The sequence below is a fragment of the Sinohyriopsis cumingii genome, chromosome 15 (genome assembly GCF_028554795.1).
Source record: "Sinohyriopsis cumingii isolate HCF-2022 chromosome 15, ASM2855479v2, whole genome shotgun sequence".
NCBI classification, from domain to species: domain Eukaryota; kingdom Metazoa; phylum Mollusca; class Bivalvia; order Unionida; family Unionidae; genus Sinohyriopsis; species Sinohyriopsis cumingii.
The window spans coordinates 80,506,858-80,526,754 of NC_142975.1; the positions used below are offsets into that span (position 1 = coordinate 80,506,858).

Genomic DNA, 19,897 nt, shown 5'->3' on the forward strand with positions numbered 1-19,897 from the left:
GTTAATTTACTACTTACTTTTTATATCATGTCTGAACATGTTACTTGATAGCAGGGCACATATTTTATTGTAGAATGAAGCTATGCTGTTTGCGGTCACCAACATGAGCCTATCTGATACATCATCGTCAATAGACGACATGCAGTCAACCCTGCTTCCAGGAAGTGTCTCCAACACTATATCTTCTTCTTGATTGAATAAGTTAACCCCGTCTCTCACTTCTAAAGAGTCAATCACTCTCTCTCAAAAAAAAAAACGTTTCGTTCATCAAGCAGCATTTCGCAACATACAATAAAATGTTTCACTCTGTCGTCAGTCTCTTTTCCACAGAGTTTGCATACCATAACTCTACCAACAGGCATGATATATAGTTTCATTACTTCAGAGAGAGAGAGGCCATAACATGGATGGAAATGTGTGTATGTATGTATGTATGTATGTATGTATGTATGTATATGTGTGTATGTATGTATGTATGTAGATATGTATGTCTGTATATGTGTATGCATGTGTGTATGCATATATGTATGTATGTGTGTGAATCTGTGTGTATGCATGGAAGTAAGTATGCATGTATGTATACATTTATGTAAATATGGATGTATGTATGTATGTATGTATGTATGTATGTGGATAATGTGACTGGGTGGGACATCATGCTACATGTCTGCGGCATGATGCTCCAGTGCTAGACATCACTATAAGCTGCCACATTGCAGACATCGTAGCGATAAGACTGCAAAATTGTTAAAGCTACGTTAAAAATCAAAATTACATCACATCACATCACATCACATGCATGTATGTATGTATGCATGTATGTATGTATGTATGTATGTATGTGTATGTATGTATGTATGTATGTATGTATGTATGTATGTATGTATATGTATGTGTATGTATGTGTGCATGCATATATGTATGTGTGTGTATGCATGAAAGTATGTATGTATGCATATATATATGTATGTATGCATGCATGCATGTATGTATATATGTGTATGTATGTTTGTGTGTGTGTCTGTATGTATGTGTATGCATATATGTATATATATATATATGTGTGTGTGTTTATGCATGGAAGTATGTATGTATGTATATATGTATGTGTTTATGTATGTATGTATGTATGCATGTATGTATGTATGTAATCTCAAAGTCAGGTTATTATGTCTAGTCAGATGTGAGCAATAGCAACTTTGATTCTTGACCATTGTACACGTGGGTCGATATGATTCCTTTTGTATCTTAGAGGATATCATACTGCGAGTGTATGGTCACTTAAGTAGAGTTACTGCAGCCGTCATACAGTTAAGAATTAAACTTTGCAAGATGGAACCACCTATACAGATTTGTAACCGTATAAGTAACGACCCATGAGAATAAGTGTCAAGTATTTTGTTTTCCTGCAAATAAAAAAGTAAAAGGGTACATAAACAAAAAAGGAACAAAAAGCAAATAAATAAATAAATTTTAGAGAACAAAATGTGTATTGGGAACTTACAATTTGGAGTTAGCATCTTAAAATGTAGATGTAGCATATCGTACTTTCGACTCAGTTCTTCACAGTTTCAAGTGTCAAAATTGTTCTTAGTGTATCGAAATTATTTTCGTGTTACTATCTCGAGATTTTAATCTACTATGCCTAGATAGTATATCAAGATATTTGAAAGCTATTAAGTCGCAAAATTTTGAATTGATAACATATATGATAAGGTAATCCACTTAGCCCTAATTATCCTGCACGAGTAACAGTTCCAACAAAAGGAGAAAATCGAGAATACAGAACTTAACAACTGTTGAGTCAAAAGTAGGTTACTGTGGCCTCAGTCTGAAAGCAAACAAAAAAATGTTCACGGGAAATAAGCTGGTATGGCTTTTGACTTTTAATGCAATAGTATGACTAGACTGAGCTAAATTAAAGCTTTAAAGAGAATGCGATCGTGTCGAGCCCTGAATCTGCATGCTATGGTACCCCAGAAACAGACATTAAAGCACAAACCCATGCTCGGCTCTTTCTCTGAAGACAAGGCAAAGAGGAAGACCACATCATGAGAAATGTGATCTATCACACGTTTTTGCAATCACATGTCTGCTCAATTAAATTTTAGGGGATCAAATTAAGATTGTTAATTTTGGCTATTAACTTTGTCACAGAATGAGGCATAAATAACTTAGTTTTGCTTTAGAACGATTTCACCATTTTTCGATTTACATGCGTACAACGTTATCTAGGGAGACTAATTGTTTTTCCAGATAAGCGACTGTACTAGCATGTATCTTGTCGAAAATTACTTGCGGCGAGAGACACTAATTGCATGGTATACCCGGGTATTTTACCCTGACTATTACTCACTCTCCTATGCATTTACAGTAGATTCCATTTCTAGCCGACACTGGTCGTTTCGGATCTTGTCAAGGAGTGAGCGTTCTCTATTGTATTCTCCATCCATAGGGGTAGATGTTAAATTCATATTTTATTTGATATGTGATGCTTATTCAGGTTTTAATGTCATATCGTGTAATGATGCATTTACTACTACACAGATTTGAAAAGTTGTGAACTTTGAATTAACAGCTGCTATTAGAGTTTAATTTATTATCATATATCTAAAGATTTTTTAGAACCCATTATTACGACCAGTTTGGTTTTATTGTAGCTGTTCAAGGCTGTTTAGAGCTGACTGAAGATGTTTAGGGCTGACGGTAACTGTCATGGGCTGACTGTAGCTGTGTAGGTCTGACTGTAGCTGCTTAGTGCTGTGCGCTGTCTTTACGTATGTGTATATCAGTGTCTGAACACGTGGTGGAGCCAAAAATGTAGACGTAGCCAATACAAGGGTGCTGTATAATGTCGGTACGTACTTGTATACGTATGTCTGTACATGTAGTGGATATGTGAAGGGGGTGAGCGGCCGATAAAAGTGTGGGCCAACCAAAGGATTAGATGAAACTGTGGTTCATCAGTTTATGAATCATACGACTGTACAAGTGTCGAGAGTCATATGTTTGTTCCAACAGATGTTTCAATTGAGTACATTTTCAATTACATGAGATTTTTTTGAATTGTATTTGTATTATTAAAGATTATGTGAAATCTCACTTACATTGCATAATATAGGGTATTATGTGAATCTCACAGCGCATAATATTATTTGAAACATATTTGAATTCCTTGAGATTATTTGAATCTTAATCGTATTCCATACGTCAGATTATGTGAATCTCTCTTACATTGCTTAATATTATTTGAAACGTATTTACAGTCCATGTGGTTATTTGAATCTCACCTTCCATACGTAAGATTACATGAATCATATTTTCGTTTTTCAATTTGTGAATGTTTGTGTAGAGTGATAGGATCAATTCTTCATTTTAATAGCCGCGTGCATTCATCGAGATAGTCGACCGGTGCCATAGAATTGTTAATTCGTTATCACCTTATATATTTATCAATTTAGAATATTGTTGAAACAAACTGCACATGAAATTTTTCCCGAGGTGCAGAAGAACAGTTTTCAAACGTATTTTTTTTTCAGCGTCAGATAGAGAGAGGGAGAAAGATAGATAAATGATAAATGTTATTTTTTTTACATATTGCCATGAGCATGCTTAAATAGCAAAAACACGTTTTCACTGTTTTGTCTTATGTACAAAACCTTTATGTATTTATAAGGTTTATTCTATAAATCGACAGATGCCTCACAAATGTATCGTTTAAGCTCAGAGCACGGTCGATCATTCCATGTCCCATCTGCCAAGATCTCAGTACAGTCCTCATTTGTCCCTGCGTTATCTGGTTGCCCAGGAGACCAATGCGCAATTCTTACTGGAGTTTTACTCTTCATCCAAATATATTCACCATCATATACCAAATCAGTTGCTCCAATCCATGTTTCGTCTGAAGGTATGAAATTGAAGAACAAATCAGAGGGCTGTTTTGATAGTTTTAAAGTCACGAAAGTTCAATCTATTTAGTAGCTTGTATTGAATTAATTAAATATGATTCATCCCTCTTTTCACAGCTAAATAAACTCCCTTAGCACCTATTTCCTTTAATCACTGCATAAAATTCTCAAAATCGTGTTCACATCATCAATATAATGTTTTTTAATAATAACCTACTACATCATGTCACTGATCACAACCAAGGAGGGTAGACTGCCAGGTATGACCATTCATATTAGTGGTTCGACTGTGCTGACGGATACAGACGAGGCTAATATTCAGTTTAATGTCCCAATCTATCTTGACTATTTTTGAAGATATTTGCTATTAAATATCTTTATTACATCAGGCTCCTTTAACATCATAAAATACTATTATTTTAATATCCAAATTTCGTTGTTAAATGACATCGTGTTTTTGCTTGTGTTTTTATTTTGTCTCTTCAACGGACTTTTGTAAGTAAATTATTTTCAGGTTTTTTGTGTACGGAATATAACGCTAATTGGATAACCTTTATATATGTGTGTATTACATATTTAATGCCGGTACTTTTCAGCATGGATGGTTATGACTCTGTTTACATATCTTATCAAGTCTTAGGTGCAGTTACATATTTTAAAATTGTGCCCCAGTTCCTCAGTTAGTAGGGCGTTAGGTTCGTATTCCAGGTTTAGCAGGCTAGATACTCGCCCATGCCAGATTTGGTTTGCTGCCTCGGTAGTAATGAAGGGGGTCACCCTAGCGACAATGGGAATTAGCATTACAGACCCCCATGGGTCACTCTAGCGACAATGGACATTTAACATGGGGAAAAACCATGGGTCACTCTAGCGACAAGGGAAATTAACATGGGAATAAATCGTGGGTCTGTCTAGCGACAAGGGAAATTAAGATGGGGAAAATTGTTGGGTCACTCTAGCGACAAGGTGAATTTAACATGGAACTATAGTGTGGGTCTGTCTCGCGACAAGGGAAATTAACATGGGGAATAGAGTTTGGGTCTGTCTAGGGACAAGGGGAATTGAACATGGGGAATAGAGTTTGGGCTTGTCTAGGGACAAGGGGAATTTAACATGGGATTTTTTTTTTAAAATTTTAAAAAAGAGTAGGCAATCGAAAGTCAATCTCTTTTCGAGACCTATGAGTGGCCCTGAAAAGAACCTTTGGGTTTATGTTAATGTATCCATTAACATAAAGGGCACCGCATTGGTCTTCTTCTTGTCCTTAGGCTGCGCCTCACTGGTGTCTGTCCTGTGGACAACGGTCCACTTGGATCGGACATACATTAGCATGTCCGTCCTAAACATCATTGAAGATACAAGGGTGGATGATTCAACTGTGGTCCACATCTTGAGGCGACGAGAACAGGTGAATCAATGCAGTGAACTGCGCTTATTTATAGGTAGAGGAAGGATTGAAACGGATTGAGTTCATTCACCAATCCAAACACGCGTTACAAAATTCAGTCAGCCCGCATCCAATCCGAAGAGAACAGTCTGTGACGTCACGTGGCCTATATAGATTCGCTTGCGCCTGTGTGTAGTCAATCGATGCGAGACAGTGATTCAACATGACGGAAACTCAGAAAACGATTCATTGGGGTGCACCAGCAGTGGAGACCACCCAAGGGAACCCGGACTTACTTTCAGAAGAGGTAAATTGGGATTTTGTGGATTTTCTTACCTCGCAAGAATTTGTTCCGGAACCTTCGTTACCTTCTTCATTACCGCAAGTGGAGAATTTTAGACAGAGACAGAAAGAAGAATTGGAGAAATTTATACAACGACAAAAGGAAGCGGAACAAGCTTTTCTCTTACAGCAACAGCAGCAGCAAGAAGAAGAGGTAAGAAAAAAACAACAACAAGAAGAAGTAGCAGCAAAGAAACAAGAGGGTGAAAATCAAACGGTCACGGTACTGTTGGACATTTTAGCGGAGTTAAGAAGTCTGAAACAAATGTATCAGACTTCTTTATTACGACCAAAGAGAATACGACCTTCCCGAGCTAAACAGGTCAACCCTGTGACTAAGCCTACCGTACCACCCTTAGTGATTTCAACCAAATCATCATCATCATCAACATTACGCAGTCCAGAAGTAGGCCTCGGCCGTGGCAAAGGCTTAAGACAGTTAAAGTTGATTGCTTAAACTCACCCCTACACCAAAAAAAACCCCCAAAGGCCCTTTTCAGGGCCACCCACGTCTCTCGAAAAGAAATACAATTTCAATTGCCAGTAACTCAAAAAAAAAAAAAAACGTTTTACCCCTATAGTACTTTTATATGAGTGCGTGAGTGTACGTTCTTATTTTAAAATCAAAACCCAAAGACACTTACCTTATATAATTAATGTATTCTTTTATCAATAGTTACAATCCAATTCACAATTCACAACAGAGCACTTTAAAAAGTTCTTACACTCCTTCTGTCTCATTGTTTAGTCTCTCTGTTTTTTAAATTTCTTCACCTTCACAGTTTTTTCCTCCGCTTCCTCCTCACTTTCTTTCCTTCTTCTTTTCTTCTCCTGTTTCTTTTTCTTTACCTGGCTGCTTTCTTCCTCTGAAGAATCCCTCTCTTCTTCTGAAAAATCCCTCTTTTCTTCTGACTCCTCTTGTTTCTTTTTTGGGTAATCTGGAGACCAATGTCCTTTTTCTTGACAATAATAACAGGTATCTTGACTTTTGTCTTTTCTAGCCCCTTTTTTTCTTTTTGATGGTCTGGACACTCTGAAGACCAATGCCCTTTCTTCTGACAGATATAGCAAGTATCTTGACTTTTATCTCGAAAGGAAGGAGAGTAGTCCGTCGGCTGGTCTGAAGAGAATTTTCTAATGACCCCTCGCAAAGCTCTGATGAAACGTTCGATCTGGGTAGTCTCTTCCATCGTTGTGCTCGGTTTGAGAGTGAAATGAATAGTGAAAGGACAAGACACACAACCTTTTTATATACGCTGGTCTGCCATGACTATAAATTAGTCTATGGTGTTTAAACTTGAGTCATTTGACGTTTTGCACTCAAGATGAAACGATCCAATTCATTTGAGAAGAAAGAAGAAGAAAGTAAGATGCAGAAACGTGATCTATCGCCTCGTACCAGAGCTGAAGTCTTGGCACAAATTCATGCCAGTGATTTTGAAGAGGACATGAGTGAACCAGAATCCAAACCCTCTAAACAAAGTTCGCCACCCTTAGTCAACCCTGAAAAATACTATTCCATTCGAGAGACGGAAAAGCGCTCCTCTAGAAAATTTAGAACCACGGCTTACAAATACACGGTGAAGTTTAAATATTTCAAGGCTGAAGTACGGTTAGAGAAAGCAGAAGGGTTCATCACCGGAGTGTGGGATTCTTTGCTCACCACACTCAAGCGACAATGTCAACCCAAAGAAGGCGATCGCTTGAGACTTTCCATACAACAAGACGGTTTGAAATCCCCTGTTTGGATCGAGTTTAGCACCCTGCAGAATTGACCACTTCCAAAGTCATGGACAAGATTCAACACGTACAACAATCTAATGATCAGTTTGACATCACCGATGGAAAAGCCACACTGGACATGACCCACGTCTCTCCTCCTCAAGGGACTGGACGCAAAAAGATGTTATTGGTGAACGCCCTTCGCAACACCAAAACAAGTCTCGTTCGAATTAACAACCCTCAAGACCAGATGTGTTTAGCCAGGGCTATCGTGGTGGGACGAACCTATGCCAACAAGAACGACACGGTAGAATGGAAAAGAGCCTGGAAAACTATTCAACGATCCAATCAAACAACGAAATGAAGCAGAACTCCTGTTGCAACAAGCCGGACTGTCCAAAGACACACCCTGTGGCATTCCTGAGATGCACAAATTGCAAGATGTCCTAGCTCCACGCTACACCTTGAAAGTGTACCCTCAAGAAGTGCGCGGGCCTCTGTTGTTTCGAGGGAAAGACTTTAAGGATGGAAAATACATTCATGTCTATTATCACGATGACCATTTCGATGCCATTACCAGTATCACCGGATTCCTGGGATATGTTTATTATTGTGAGAAATGTGACCATGGTTATAATAATCGAGAGCAACACAAACATTGTGGATCGAAATGCCCAGGATGTTTGGCCTCTCCACCCTGTCTGAGCGAAGGACCAGTGCCTTGTTCAACATGTCTGCGCACGTTTGTCAGCCCTACCTGTTACCAACAACATTTGAAGACGCAAGGTTCACAGCAAAATGTGCTTGTCAACTGCTGAGATTGTGCCTTACGTGTGGACAAGGCATACGTACCAATAATGCCAAGGCACACGTATGTTCAGGAAAGAAAAAATGTCACATTTGTCACCACATCGTGGACTTGGAACATCAATGTTACATGCAAAAATACCAACCCCCACCAGAGAAAGAGGACGGTCACAAGAAGAAAGGCAATTTCATCTTTTTCGATTTCGAATGCATGCAAGAGACTGGCATTCACAATCCTAATTTCTGCGTGGCTCATCGAGCTTGCGAGAAGTGTATTCAAGAACATATCTTCAGTCATTGCCCTCACTGCAGCAAAATTCCTGGAGGGCGTGAAAAAATCTTTCGAGGACCGAACACGCTAGCCGATTTCGCTCGATTGGTTTTAGACCCCATCGACAAGACGTGGAGCCAAGAAGACATCGAACATTACGGAGATTGTCATCGTCCTGCCACGGTGATGGCTCACAATTTCTCCGGATACGATGGACAGTTTCTTTTGAGATACTATACGGAACAAGGCACCGAGCGTCCTAAAGTAACTTTGAACGGAGCCAAAATCATTTTCATGCAAGTAGGACAAGTACAGTTTAAAGATTCGATGAGTTACTTGGCCATACCTTTGAGCCGAATGCCTAAAACGTTTGGAATGACAGAAATGACTAAAGGGTACTTTCCACACTTTTTCAATACGGAAGCCAATCAACACGCCGTTCTACCCCATTCACCTGAGGCTCACTATTACGACCCCGACAACATGCGTACCGAACAACGAGAAGCTTTCTACGCTTGGTACCAGGCTCACGCCTCGGACCCTTTCGACTTTCAGGAAGAAACGTCAAAGTATTGTCGTTCCGACGTGGACATTTTACGACGTTGCTGTGGAAAATTTCGAGAACTGTTCATGGAACACGGAGGGGTCGACCCTTTGAAATAAGCTTGCACCATTGCCAAAGCGTGTTCCTTAGTGTACAGACAAAGATTCATGCCTGAAAACACCGTGGCTGTCATCAGCCCTCAATCGACCAACTATGTCAAACGTCAATACTCGGTCAAAGCTCTACGTTGGTTACATTACTTGTGCGACAAGGAAGACAAATGGATTCAGCATGCCCGCAACGGAGGAGGCGAAAAGACCATCGGAACGTATTCGGTCGATGGCTGGGACTTAGAAAACCCCAAGATCGTGTACGAGTTTAACGGTTGCTTATTTCATGGATGTCCCGTCTGTTACCCTGATCGTAGCACTAAAAATCAGTTTTTACAACGAACCATGGAAGACTTGTACCAGGCCACTTGTCAGCGACGCCCAAAGTTAGAACAGGAAGGATACCAAGTGGTGGAAATGTGGGAACACGAGTACGATCACCGTTTGAAAACCGGTCCCGAATTTAAATGCCTCGTGGAAAGTTACAAGCTGATGGACCCCCTGAACCCGAGGGATAGTTTGTACGGAGGAAGGACCAATGCCACCTGTTTGCTGTACCAAGCCGACGAAGAGAAAGGAGAAGAAATCAAATACTTGGACGTGTGTTTGCTGTATCCCTACGTGTGCAAATATTGTCGCTTTCCTGTAGGGCACCCACAATTGTTGACGGAACACATCGACCTGAAAAACATTCGACAATACGAAGGTCTGATCAAGTGTAAAGTTTTGCCGCCCACGGACTTGTACCATCCCGTGTTACCTCACCATTGCCAAGGCAAACTGATGTTTCCTTTGTGCCGTACTTGTGTCGAAACGTGCAATCAAGACCAGCCTTGCCATCACACCCAGGAAGAACGGGCCTTGACAGGGACGTGGGTCACCGTGGAATTGTTCAAAGCTCTGGACATGGGATGCCAACTGTTAGAAGTGTACGAAATTTGTCACTTTCCCAAGACACAACAATACCACAAGGGAGACCCCACGCAGAAAGGCATTTTCGCCGACTACATGGATGCCTTTTTGAAACTGAAGCAAGAAGCCAGCGGCTATCCTTCCTGGTGTCACACTCCCGAAGACGAAAAGACATTCAAAGAGAAATACTATGAACAAGAAGGCATCACTTTAGATCACATCGAGAAAAACGAAGGAAGGCGATCGTTTGCCAAAGTGATGTTAAATTGCTTGTGGGGAAAACTGGCACAACGTCCGTGTTTACCCAAGACGGAATATTTGACCGAACCTTCCCGCTACTTTCAGATGATTCACGACGAAACCAAATTCATGAAACACGTGGACGTCGTTCGTGAGGATTTGATCTTGGTCAATTACGAAGAAGATCTGGACTTTTTTCAAGACGACCCTTTTGGAAATGTCATCATTGCGGCTTACGTGACAGCTCATGCTCGCATAAAATTGTACGAAGCTTTACAACTGTTAGGGGAACGCGTCCTGTACTTTGACACGGACAGTTGCATTTACATCCATCACCCGAGTCAACCGCACACTGACATCGAAGGAGACCGTTTAGGAGCCTGGACAGACGAGCATCCCGACGACAAGATTCTAAGTTTCGTCAGTGGCGGTCCAAAAAATTACGGCTACGAATACCGGGACCCACAAGGAGAAGTGTACACGACGTGCAAAGTGAAAGGATTGATTCTGAATTATCGCACCAGTCGTGTGGTCAACTTTGGGGTATTGAAAGAAGCCTTGCAATCCGGAGAGGATGAACACTTTAAAGTGACCACCTATCAACCGAACAAGATTGTACGTTTACCCACTCACCACATCGTCAGTCGACCCTTGGAAAAAGTCTATCAAATGGTGTACCAGAAGCGAGTGCGACTGCCCAATCATTTCACTTTACCGTATGGACATGTTGGTATAAAACTTTGGTTGTAAGCGGATAACAACTCACTAGAAGGATGACTTCGCCACAGCAAGAATCGAGTGAGAAACCCGATGAGAACTCCAAGTTCAAACCTTACCATTTTCCAGTCTTCTTACCTGACTATTGTGACTGTGCCCGTCGATTGGACACGTTTCAGTAATGGCCAACGGATAGGGAAGGATTACCTTCTTCGCATGTTTTAGCTAGAACAGGATTTGTCTACTTGGGACCTGAGTCAGGATTGGGATACGAAGTACAGTGTTTCGCTTGTGGCTTGAAGTTACGAATGGATCTATGTATCTATAAAGATTCAGCTATTCTGGAACATACTCGATGGTCTCCCCACTGCCCTTACCTTTCTATGGACTTTCCACCCATGACATTACTGTACAATGATGACGGTACCTTAGAGACGGTACCTTCCAAAACAAGACATAAAAAAATAAAAAAGGAAAGATGTACAAGCTTTAGACTGCATTGCGACTAGTTTAAAAAGGGGCTATGGTCAAGATCGATAGTTCATTGGGACTACCAAGACCGAGCGAACAAGATGAATACTTTCAGAGAAACACAAAACAAGTTTAGACAGGTACACTTCAAGTGGGGGGCTTCTGAAGTGGAATCCGATTGTGAGCCTTGCGATGGGTACGATGCTGTACGTTGTGACCTTAGGGATGCCGTAAAGCATCATGGGAACTTTGTTCTCACTACCCCTATCATGGAAAGGGATGCTGTGCGTGCCAAACCTTGAGGGATGCGAAAGCGATGCCTCTCGTCCTCTTGGACATTTTACTGGGTTTAGTTTTAAAGAGGAATGTTCACCTTCACGTCTACCCCCCTACGGATGTCATCCAGCTCTGAGCAAACTCCTGTTCATGTCACCCAATCCTCATCGAAACGAACCTGTGAAAGACGAATATTCGTTTCCTGTGCGTTTGTCGGAATACTGCGACTTTGAAAATCGTCTTCAATCGTTCAAAGGAAAATGGCCTAAGTATCTGGGAGGCCCGACCCCCGAAGAATTAGCCAGAGCCGGATTTTTCTACTTGGGCGAAGGAGATAAAGTCAAGTGCTTCAGTTGGGGTGTGTCACTTCACCACTGGGAACCGCAAGATTCGGCCTACGTAGAACATGCTCGATGGTCACCGAATTGTCATTACTTACCCTTAGTGGGACCGAGACATTAAAGTAACTTACCATGTCGTTGACGAAGAAGAAACCAGTTTGGCTAGGAGTCAAATGTTGGACATCAACGAGACCAGTATTTAAACTTGATTTCAAAAACGATATTGAATCATTACCTAAAGAACTGCAAGAGAAGATTTACAAGGAAGTTTGGCAGGGGTTTGCCAGAGGGAAATCTCAATGGGTAACTGTAGAACTTTTGTGCCGAGAAATTCACAAGAGGAAAGTGAAAAAAGTCAACCAGTGTGTTAGATTTATTTGGGTCAAGTGTGCATTCGTCCTATTATATCACTCTAGACCGTTTACATCAAAAGAGTTCAGTGAGATTCTTGGACGTTGCCCTGAATGGCAGTGGTCAGAAATTACTTACTATGTGGATTACTTTTGCTCTAGGAGAAGATTGTGAATTGTACGGACTGACCTATTCATGGATACTTTACAAGAGAACATTCGTGCTTTGCCTGTGGAGTTGAGAGAACGCATTTACCGAGAGCTGGTGAAAATACAAGTCAAACGTAAAGAACAGTTGCATCCTTTACGTCACCAGATCTTTAACCACGGGTACCTGAATGGTATAAGAGAACTGATTCGTCAGAAATTGTTTCAGTGGTCAGACCTTGTTAGTGAGTTAGTGAATGAACGAAACGTTCATCATTTTGGTTACTTCGAGATTCACCTAGAGCAACGCATTGAGGAAGACGAGTTAAAGGATTACCAACATATGTTACGTGGAATCTGCTTAGTGGAAGAGAAAACTTCTAATCGAAGTTTGAACTGTAGGTTACAGTATTCTAGATTTCCTACTGGAGAACGAAGATGTCTGGGTAGAATGTACGTGTATTGCTTCCGAAAAAAAGAGAACATAAAAACAGGAATCCATGCCACGGCTTATGTCGTATGTAATCCAACAGATTCCGTGGAATTTCACTCCACATAAAAAAATCTAAAAAAACCTCAGACCCTTTTCGTCTGTCTCACACACATTTTGAACATGACGTCCCTTCAATCGCATCTTCCCGTCAAATTGATTCGTGCCTTGTATGGCATCAGTCGAGAAAAAAATCCACAAATACGGACTCGTGTCTTAGAAGCTAGTCTCAAAGAAGTCTTACGATGGTTCACGGTGACGGCACGTCAATTACTCCAAGGAATCATTCAGATTCCTCATCGAACCAAACGCTTTTTTGATCGAAACAAAGTCGCTTTGACCCAACTGGCCGATCCCCGCATCGACACTCAAACCAAAAAACAAATCATTTTGAAACCTGGAGGGAGCGGTACTCTAGGAGGGGTCATCATTCGCTCTCTCTTAAGATGGGATCCTAATGCCCCCAAACTTCTCCCCAAGAAAAAAGTCAAACGAAGCTCCAAGAAGAAGAAAAAGACCAGGTCCCCAAGGAGAACTTCTCCAGTGGCGGGACCCTCCTCTTACCAGACACCACCCCGGAAAAAGAAAAGAAGCCCTCAGAAAAAGAAACAGAGAAAAAGACCCCAGAAAAAGAAAAGCCCACAGAAGAAAACTAGTCGCAAGAGAAGCACTTCGGCCAGGACGCAACCTTACACTAGCAAACCACGACCTGCCACGGCGGTGACTGCGTCTCCGGCAGCCTTACGTTCATCCACTTCTCCGTTGATGACACCAAGAACTGAAGAGTACTTGGAGACGTTGATCACACCAAGAACATCTCCGTTGATGACCCCAAAAAGAACTTCCCCAGTGGCAGGACCCTCTAATTTAGTGGCAGTGGCTGCTGCTCACAAAGTACCTTCTCCCAAAATCAAAGTCCAAGAAAGATCGGGCATGTTACAAAGTTTACTGGATTTGTCCAAGCAAGAACTGGCTCGATTTAGTCCGTTGCGTACCCCTGCACGACGTGTCATGCCTGTCCTCAAACTGATACGACGTAAAGACAATCAGTGGCGACGCGTTCCAGTATAAAAAAAGGTGTGTGACCAACTAGGGTATCAGTGTTTTGGTGCTCCTGAAGATGTCACCCTCCAGAAAACATCCCTCTCTAAACAACCCCAATGAAAGAAAAGGAAAGGACTGCCTCCACGTTTAGTCAAACATGGGGACATGTTATCTGTCCTGTCCAAAGCTTCTCCACCCCTACGAAAAAAACTCATTAAATCAGCTTCCAAAGAGGTCATCGATACCGTGTGCGAATGTTGTTTGAACGTCTTGAAAGGCACGATCCCTTTGTCCAAACACCAGAAACAATGCTTAGGCAAACATCGTCACGTTCTTCGCCAAATGGTTCAAAAGAAATTTCCGATTCGTCAAAAGAAGAAGATGTTGGTCCAACGTGGAGGCATTTTACCCCTCTTGTTAGGTCCCTTGCTGAAAGGAGTCTTGGGAACCATGTTGGGAGGACTGGTGAGAGCAAGATAAAAAGGCCCTCGGAAGTCCCAAGATCTCAGAATCGACCCCTGACAACCCCATGGAAGGACGAAAACTAGCTTTAGTGCCTTACAAACGATGGATGGAATACCATCGTTGTCAAGAACAAAGCACCCCGCATTTACCTCCCAATCCCAATATGAGCGAGATGTCCCAGTTACAACACGAATTGCAGTCCTTGATGGATAGCCAAGATTTGTCCGAAACAGAAAAATCACAAAAGTACGGTCAACTCTTGCAAAGACTGCAACTCTTTCACCAGAAAGCTTTAGACGAAACAGCTCTACCCACTCTGAACAATTTTAAGACCTTCATGAAAAGTCCAGCACCATCACCAGTACCAGTACCACCACTACCAGTGACCAAGAGAGAAAAAGGAGAAGAAGAAGAAGGGTTTCAAACTCCACCAGAAAAAGTACGCAAATTAACAACACCACCTACCTCCAGAATTGGATGGATTAAAAAGATGATGGCCACCCCTTCTTCATCACAAGAGAAAAAGAAAGTGAAGACAGAAGTGAAGACAGAAGTGAAACAAGAACCGATATCCCCCGCTCAGACATCCTCCTCCTCTTCAACACCTATTGCCGGTCGCACACGCAAAGCATTGCAATCCAAGAAAGTACCCCAAGAGAAAAAGAGTAGCATCCTTCAAGAGTGGGTGTCTTATTAACACACAAACACAAAAAAAATGGAAAAAGTCTTAGCCAGCATTTACTACGATTCCTCTCATCCTGCAGGTTACGCAGGAGTTCAAAAATTGTATCGTGCTGCCAAAACGCGACTGAAAAGTCTCCGCTTACCTCAAGTGCAACGATGGTTACAAGAACAAGCTACCTACACTTTACACAAACCTATTCGTCGAAAGTTTGCCAGAAGTCGCACCCGAGTGGAATACATCGATCATCAATGGCAAGCCGATTTAGCCGATGTCTCTCATTTGGCCAGCTACAATCGTGGCTACAAATATTCAAATATTTGTTTTGTGTCATCGACGTCTTTTCCAAATTTGCCTGGGTCGTGCCCTTGACTTAAAAATCGAGCAGCGAATTAGTGCGAGCCCTGCAACGAGTGTTGAAACAAAGCGGTCGTCACCCTCTTCGATGGCAAACGGACAAAGGCACCGAATTTCTGAACCAAGCTTTCCAAAAAGAATTAAAGAAACGTGACATTCATTTTTTTACCGCCGAGAATCCAGAAACCAAAGCCAGCATCGTGGAACGTTTTCAACGCACTTTGAAAGAAAGCATGCGGAAATATTTTACTCATCACCACACTCTGAACTACATCGACATCTTACCGCACCTGGTGCAAGCGTACAACCAATCTTACCATCGAAGCATCGGACGTGCCCCGCAAGAAGTGACTCCCGAGAACGAAGTGTTGGTGTTTGAGTGCCTGTTTGGTACGTCCCCGACGAGGGCTGTCCCCAAGAAAAGTGGAGAGTTGACCGTAGGAGATTGGGTGCGCATTGGCAAAACCTAACGCACTTTCGACAAAGGTTACTTACCTAACTGGACGACCGAATTGTTTCGTGCTACTGGACGAGTGCATGGTCGTCATCCTGCCGTCTATAAATTGGAAGACATGAACGGAGAAGTGCTCAAAGGAACGTTTTATTTGCCCGAGTTACAACGTGTCACCAAAAAAGAAGACGACGTGTACGACATCGAAAGCATTCTCGAACGCAGAACCCGTAAAGTGGGCAAACGACGTGTCAAAGAAGTCAAAGTACGTTGGAATGGATATCCACCCAGTTTTGATTCTTGGATTGACACTTCGCAAGTCATCGACTATAAAAAGAAGTGACCATCATGCCCTTTCACACAGATGCAGCTACGTCGACCACTCCTTCACCCAGTTCTTCTCTGCAAGATTTACAAAAACAAGGTGGAAACACTTATCACGTCCACCGCGAATTTGTACATCCTCACTATTTGCCTGTCAGCAAGTCGTATTTAGACACGGTCAACATTGCTATAAAAGGAGATCTGGGACAAAATATTCCATTCACCAAAGGAAAAGTCACGGTGAAACTCCATTTTCGAAAACGGTTCTCTCACGACTCGCAAGTCATGTATCCAGTGTACCGAGGGGTTGCTCGACAACGAGGACACGGTGTAGGAGATATGTTAAAATCGGTCTTTCGTTCGGTAGCCCCAGTGTTGAAACCGATGGTGACACGCGGATTGCACGCCTTGAAAGATGCGGCACTGACGCAAGGCAAAGAATTTCTCCAAAATGTCATCATCGACAAACAAAACCCTAAAGAAGCCTTCATGAGGGCAGGCAAAAATGTCTTGCTGCAAACGGGCAAAGACCTTTTGGGCCGCCGAGACACACCTATAAATGCCCTGCACGGTACCGAGTCAGGCATTCAGCAAGGACAAGGCAGAAAGAGACGACGAAGAAAACACCCTTTCACCAGACTTTACACGTCTAGAGCTAGAAAGACAAAGAAAAGAAGAACCGTTCGAGACTTAGACATTTTCGATTATTGAAAAAAATGATGCACCGAGAACCTTGCGCTTGTTCCAAGTCGGAACTGGATCTGTTTGACATGCTCCCCACCATGATGACGATGCAAGAATCCCACTGGGTGGAATTTCATCCCGTCTCCTCATTGAACGATTCCGCTCCCATCGAGTTTGAAATCAAAGGACAGCCCGAAGATTACATCGATCTGAATAGCAGTTACCTACACTTGAAAGTGAAAGTGATCGAACCACCCAACGCTAACCTAGACAATGATGATGCAGTAGCTCCCGTCAACGATTTCATGCATTCCTTGTTTAGCGAAGTGGACTTGTACTTGAATAACAAACTGGTCATCAGCAGCATGGATACTTACCCTTACCGAGCGTACCTGGAAAATCTCTTGACGTACGGAAAAGAAGCCAAGAACACTCATCGGGATGCTTGCGTGGTATGGAAACCTGACAAAGCGACTAAGTTCAACAGCCTTACACTTGCCGGGGATGCTCAAAATACAACGGGATTTGTAGAACGACGAACGAAAATTCATCTAAGTCGTAGTTTAGAACTGATGGATCGCTTGCATCTAGACATGTGGTTACAAGAAAAGTATTTGCTGAACGGGGTGGATGTCCGCCTGAGACTGAATCGTAGCAGTGCCGCCTTCCATTTGATGGCTGCTGATGGTTCCACTTACAAAACCATCATCCAAGAGCCAGACTCTACGTGCGTTGTGTGGAAGTGTTACCTAAAGTGGGAAACGACGTCAGTCAGACGTTGAGCAGAACGACCGCCAAGTATCCGATACGTCGCGTGGAAGTGAAAACCTTCACCATTCCTGCTGGACAGCGATCCATGATCGAAGATCATCTGTTCCAAGGACAGTTAACCAAGCGTTTGATCGTTGGTATCGTCAAGAATTCAGCCTTCAACGGAGCCTACCATGAAAATCCTTTCAACTTTCATCATTACAATGTGTCCAAGATTGAGGTCAGTCGCGATGGCAAGACCTTGTGTACCCGACCCTTTGAGCCTAACTTTGGTGACAGGAATTATTTGAGATCGTACTTGTTGCTGTACGAAGCCACCGGACAGTTAGGAACCAACACCAGTCACGGTATTACGTACGAGGATTATACAGGAGGCTATGCTTTGTGGGCTTTCGATTTCACTCCAGACCAAGGCAGCGACGAGGGACATTTCCACCCTATAAAATCCGGCCAAATTCGTGTGGAAATTCAGTTTGCGAGTCCACTGGATGCAGGGAACACAGTGAACGTCATCCTGTATGCCGAATTCGATAATACCATAGAAATCAACAGTTTGAGAGAAGTCATTCTAGATTATTAGAAGGTATGGAAGACTGTTATCCCTCTTTACCTAGTGAAGAAACTTTGGACATGAAATGTGAGGAGACCATGGAAGAAGTAGAAGAAGATTCCCATGACGAAGAAGTGATCATGATGAAGTCAAGATGGCCAGAACAAGAAGCCCATCTAGTCTCCTGTTTTGCTACATTCCTGACAGATGTAATGAAAGAATTGATCAAGGAAGAGTGCTATGGATGTCACAACGATCATCCCAGTCAAATTCAACACGACAAATGTCTGATGCTGAGCCAAGAAGAAAAATTGGACGAATATCTGGACAAAGCTTGGGGTGTCATCGAGATAGAATTCGTGTTGAACGAGTGGTATAAAGGCTTGGATAAACATTCTTCTCCTCCATTAACGTCTCTGGAGCACCGTCGCATCGAATCTCTCTTTGACCAAAATAAGAAGTCGGAGCCAAACGCCTTTTACTTGTCAGACATTTTCAAGCAAAAGGTCAGGATCGAATTGATGACTTATCATTACCTGTGAAGAAGAAAAAAAAACCATGGATACCTGGGAACTTTATTACCTTTTGAACCACAGTTCGTATACGTCTTGGAATCCTGTCGTCTGTGCTAAAGATGAACTCCCTCATCGCAAACCTAAAGACCATCAAGCTTATGTCATCAACACGGACGACAGTCATCTCCCAGGAACCCACTGGGTAGCCGTCTACTTTCCTCAAGAAGGATGTGTGGAATATTTCGATTCGTACGGATTGCCCCCTTTGGAAGACGATATCATTGACTTTATGAGAAGAAATGCTCAGACCACCCGATTCAATAATGTGAAATTACAAGGCACAGATTCCTTGGTGTGTGGACAGTACTGTGTGTATTTTCTGCATCATCGTAGCCTGGGCTATTCCTTAGAACATTTAGTGACTCATTTTGATCCTCGTTCTTCTTCAAGAAACGATGTGAAAGTAGATAAATGGTTTTGTGACCATTATGCTTATCTTTTGTCTCAAGCTAGGAAACGTAGTGTCCATCAATGGCCTAATGACTTCCACCAGTGTAAATCACAATTTCATTCACAACGTTGTCAAACCTGTTTAAAGTAGAGTTTGAATTGAAAAAAATGTTTGTCATTTGAACAAATGTTTGATGTTATATTGTTGGATTATTGTTAAACATGTTAGAGTTGTTGGTTAGTGTTAAGTGATTTTCAATAAAAAAAATGTTGTGTTTTGAAAAAAATGCCTTTGTCTTTTGTTTGGCTATAAGAATGTTGATTCATGCTCTTTGACTTCTCTCTATCCCTCTCATGACACTCATTGAACGTTGCGGCTCGAAAACCGCAGAGGGATGTTTTCCTTCACGTCCGCGCTTTGACTTTAAGAACCGGGGTAGTTTCCAGTCTAACCATCCATTGTCGACTCATCCTCCTACGAAGATGTGCTCCAAACTAGCTCAGCTAAACGAAGCCTACGTGAATTTGCATAGGGTCAGACACAGTCTGATACCGCAACCTGAAGAGAT

The 19,897-nt window shown here is 42.1% G+C and overlaps 1 protein-coding gene across 1 annotated transcript in view; it reads right to left on the reverse strand.

Annotated features, from left to right (window-relative positions):
• Positions 1 to 3,683: 3,683 nt before the first annotated feature.
• The window catches only part of LOC149782161 (asialoglycoprotein receptor 2-like), a 28,773-nt gene continuing 12,559 nt past the window's right edge, over positions 3,684 to 19,897 (reverse strand). Inside the window, exon 4 of the mRNA XM_089935074.1 lies at positions 3,684 to 3,901. Within this exon, the coding sequence (XP_089791200.1) occupies positions 3,684 to 3,901 (218 nt within the window). The remainder of the gene's footprint in view (positions 3,902 to 19,897) is intronic.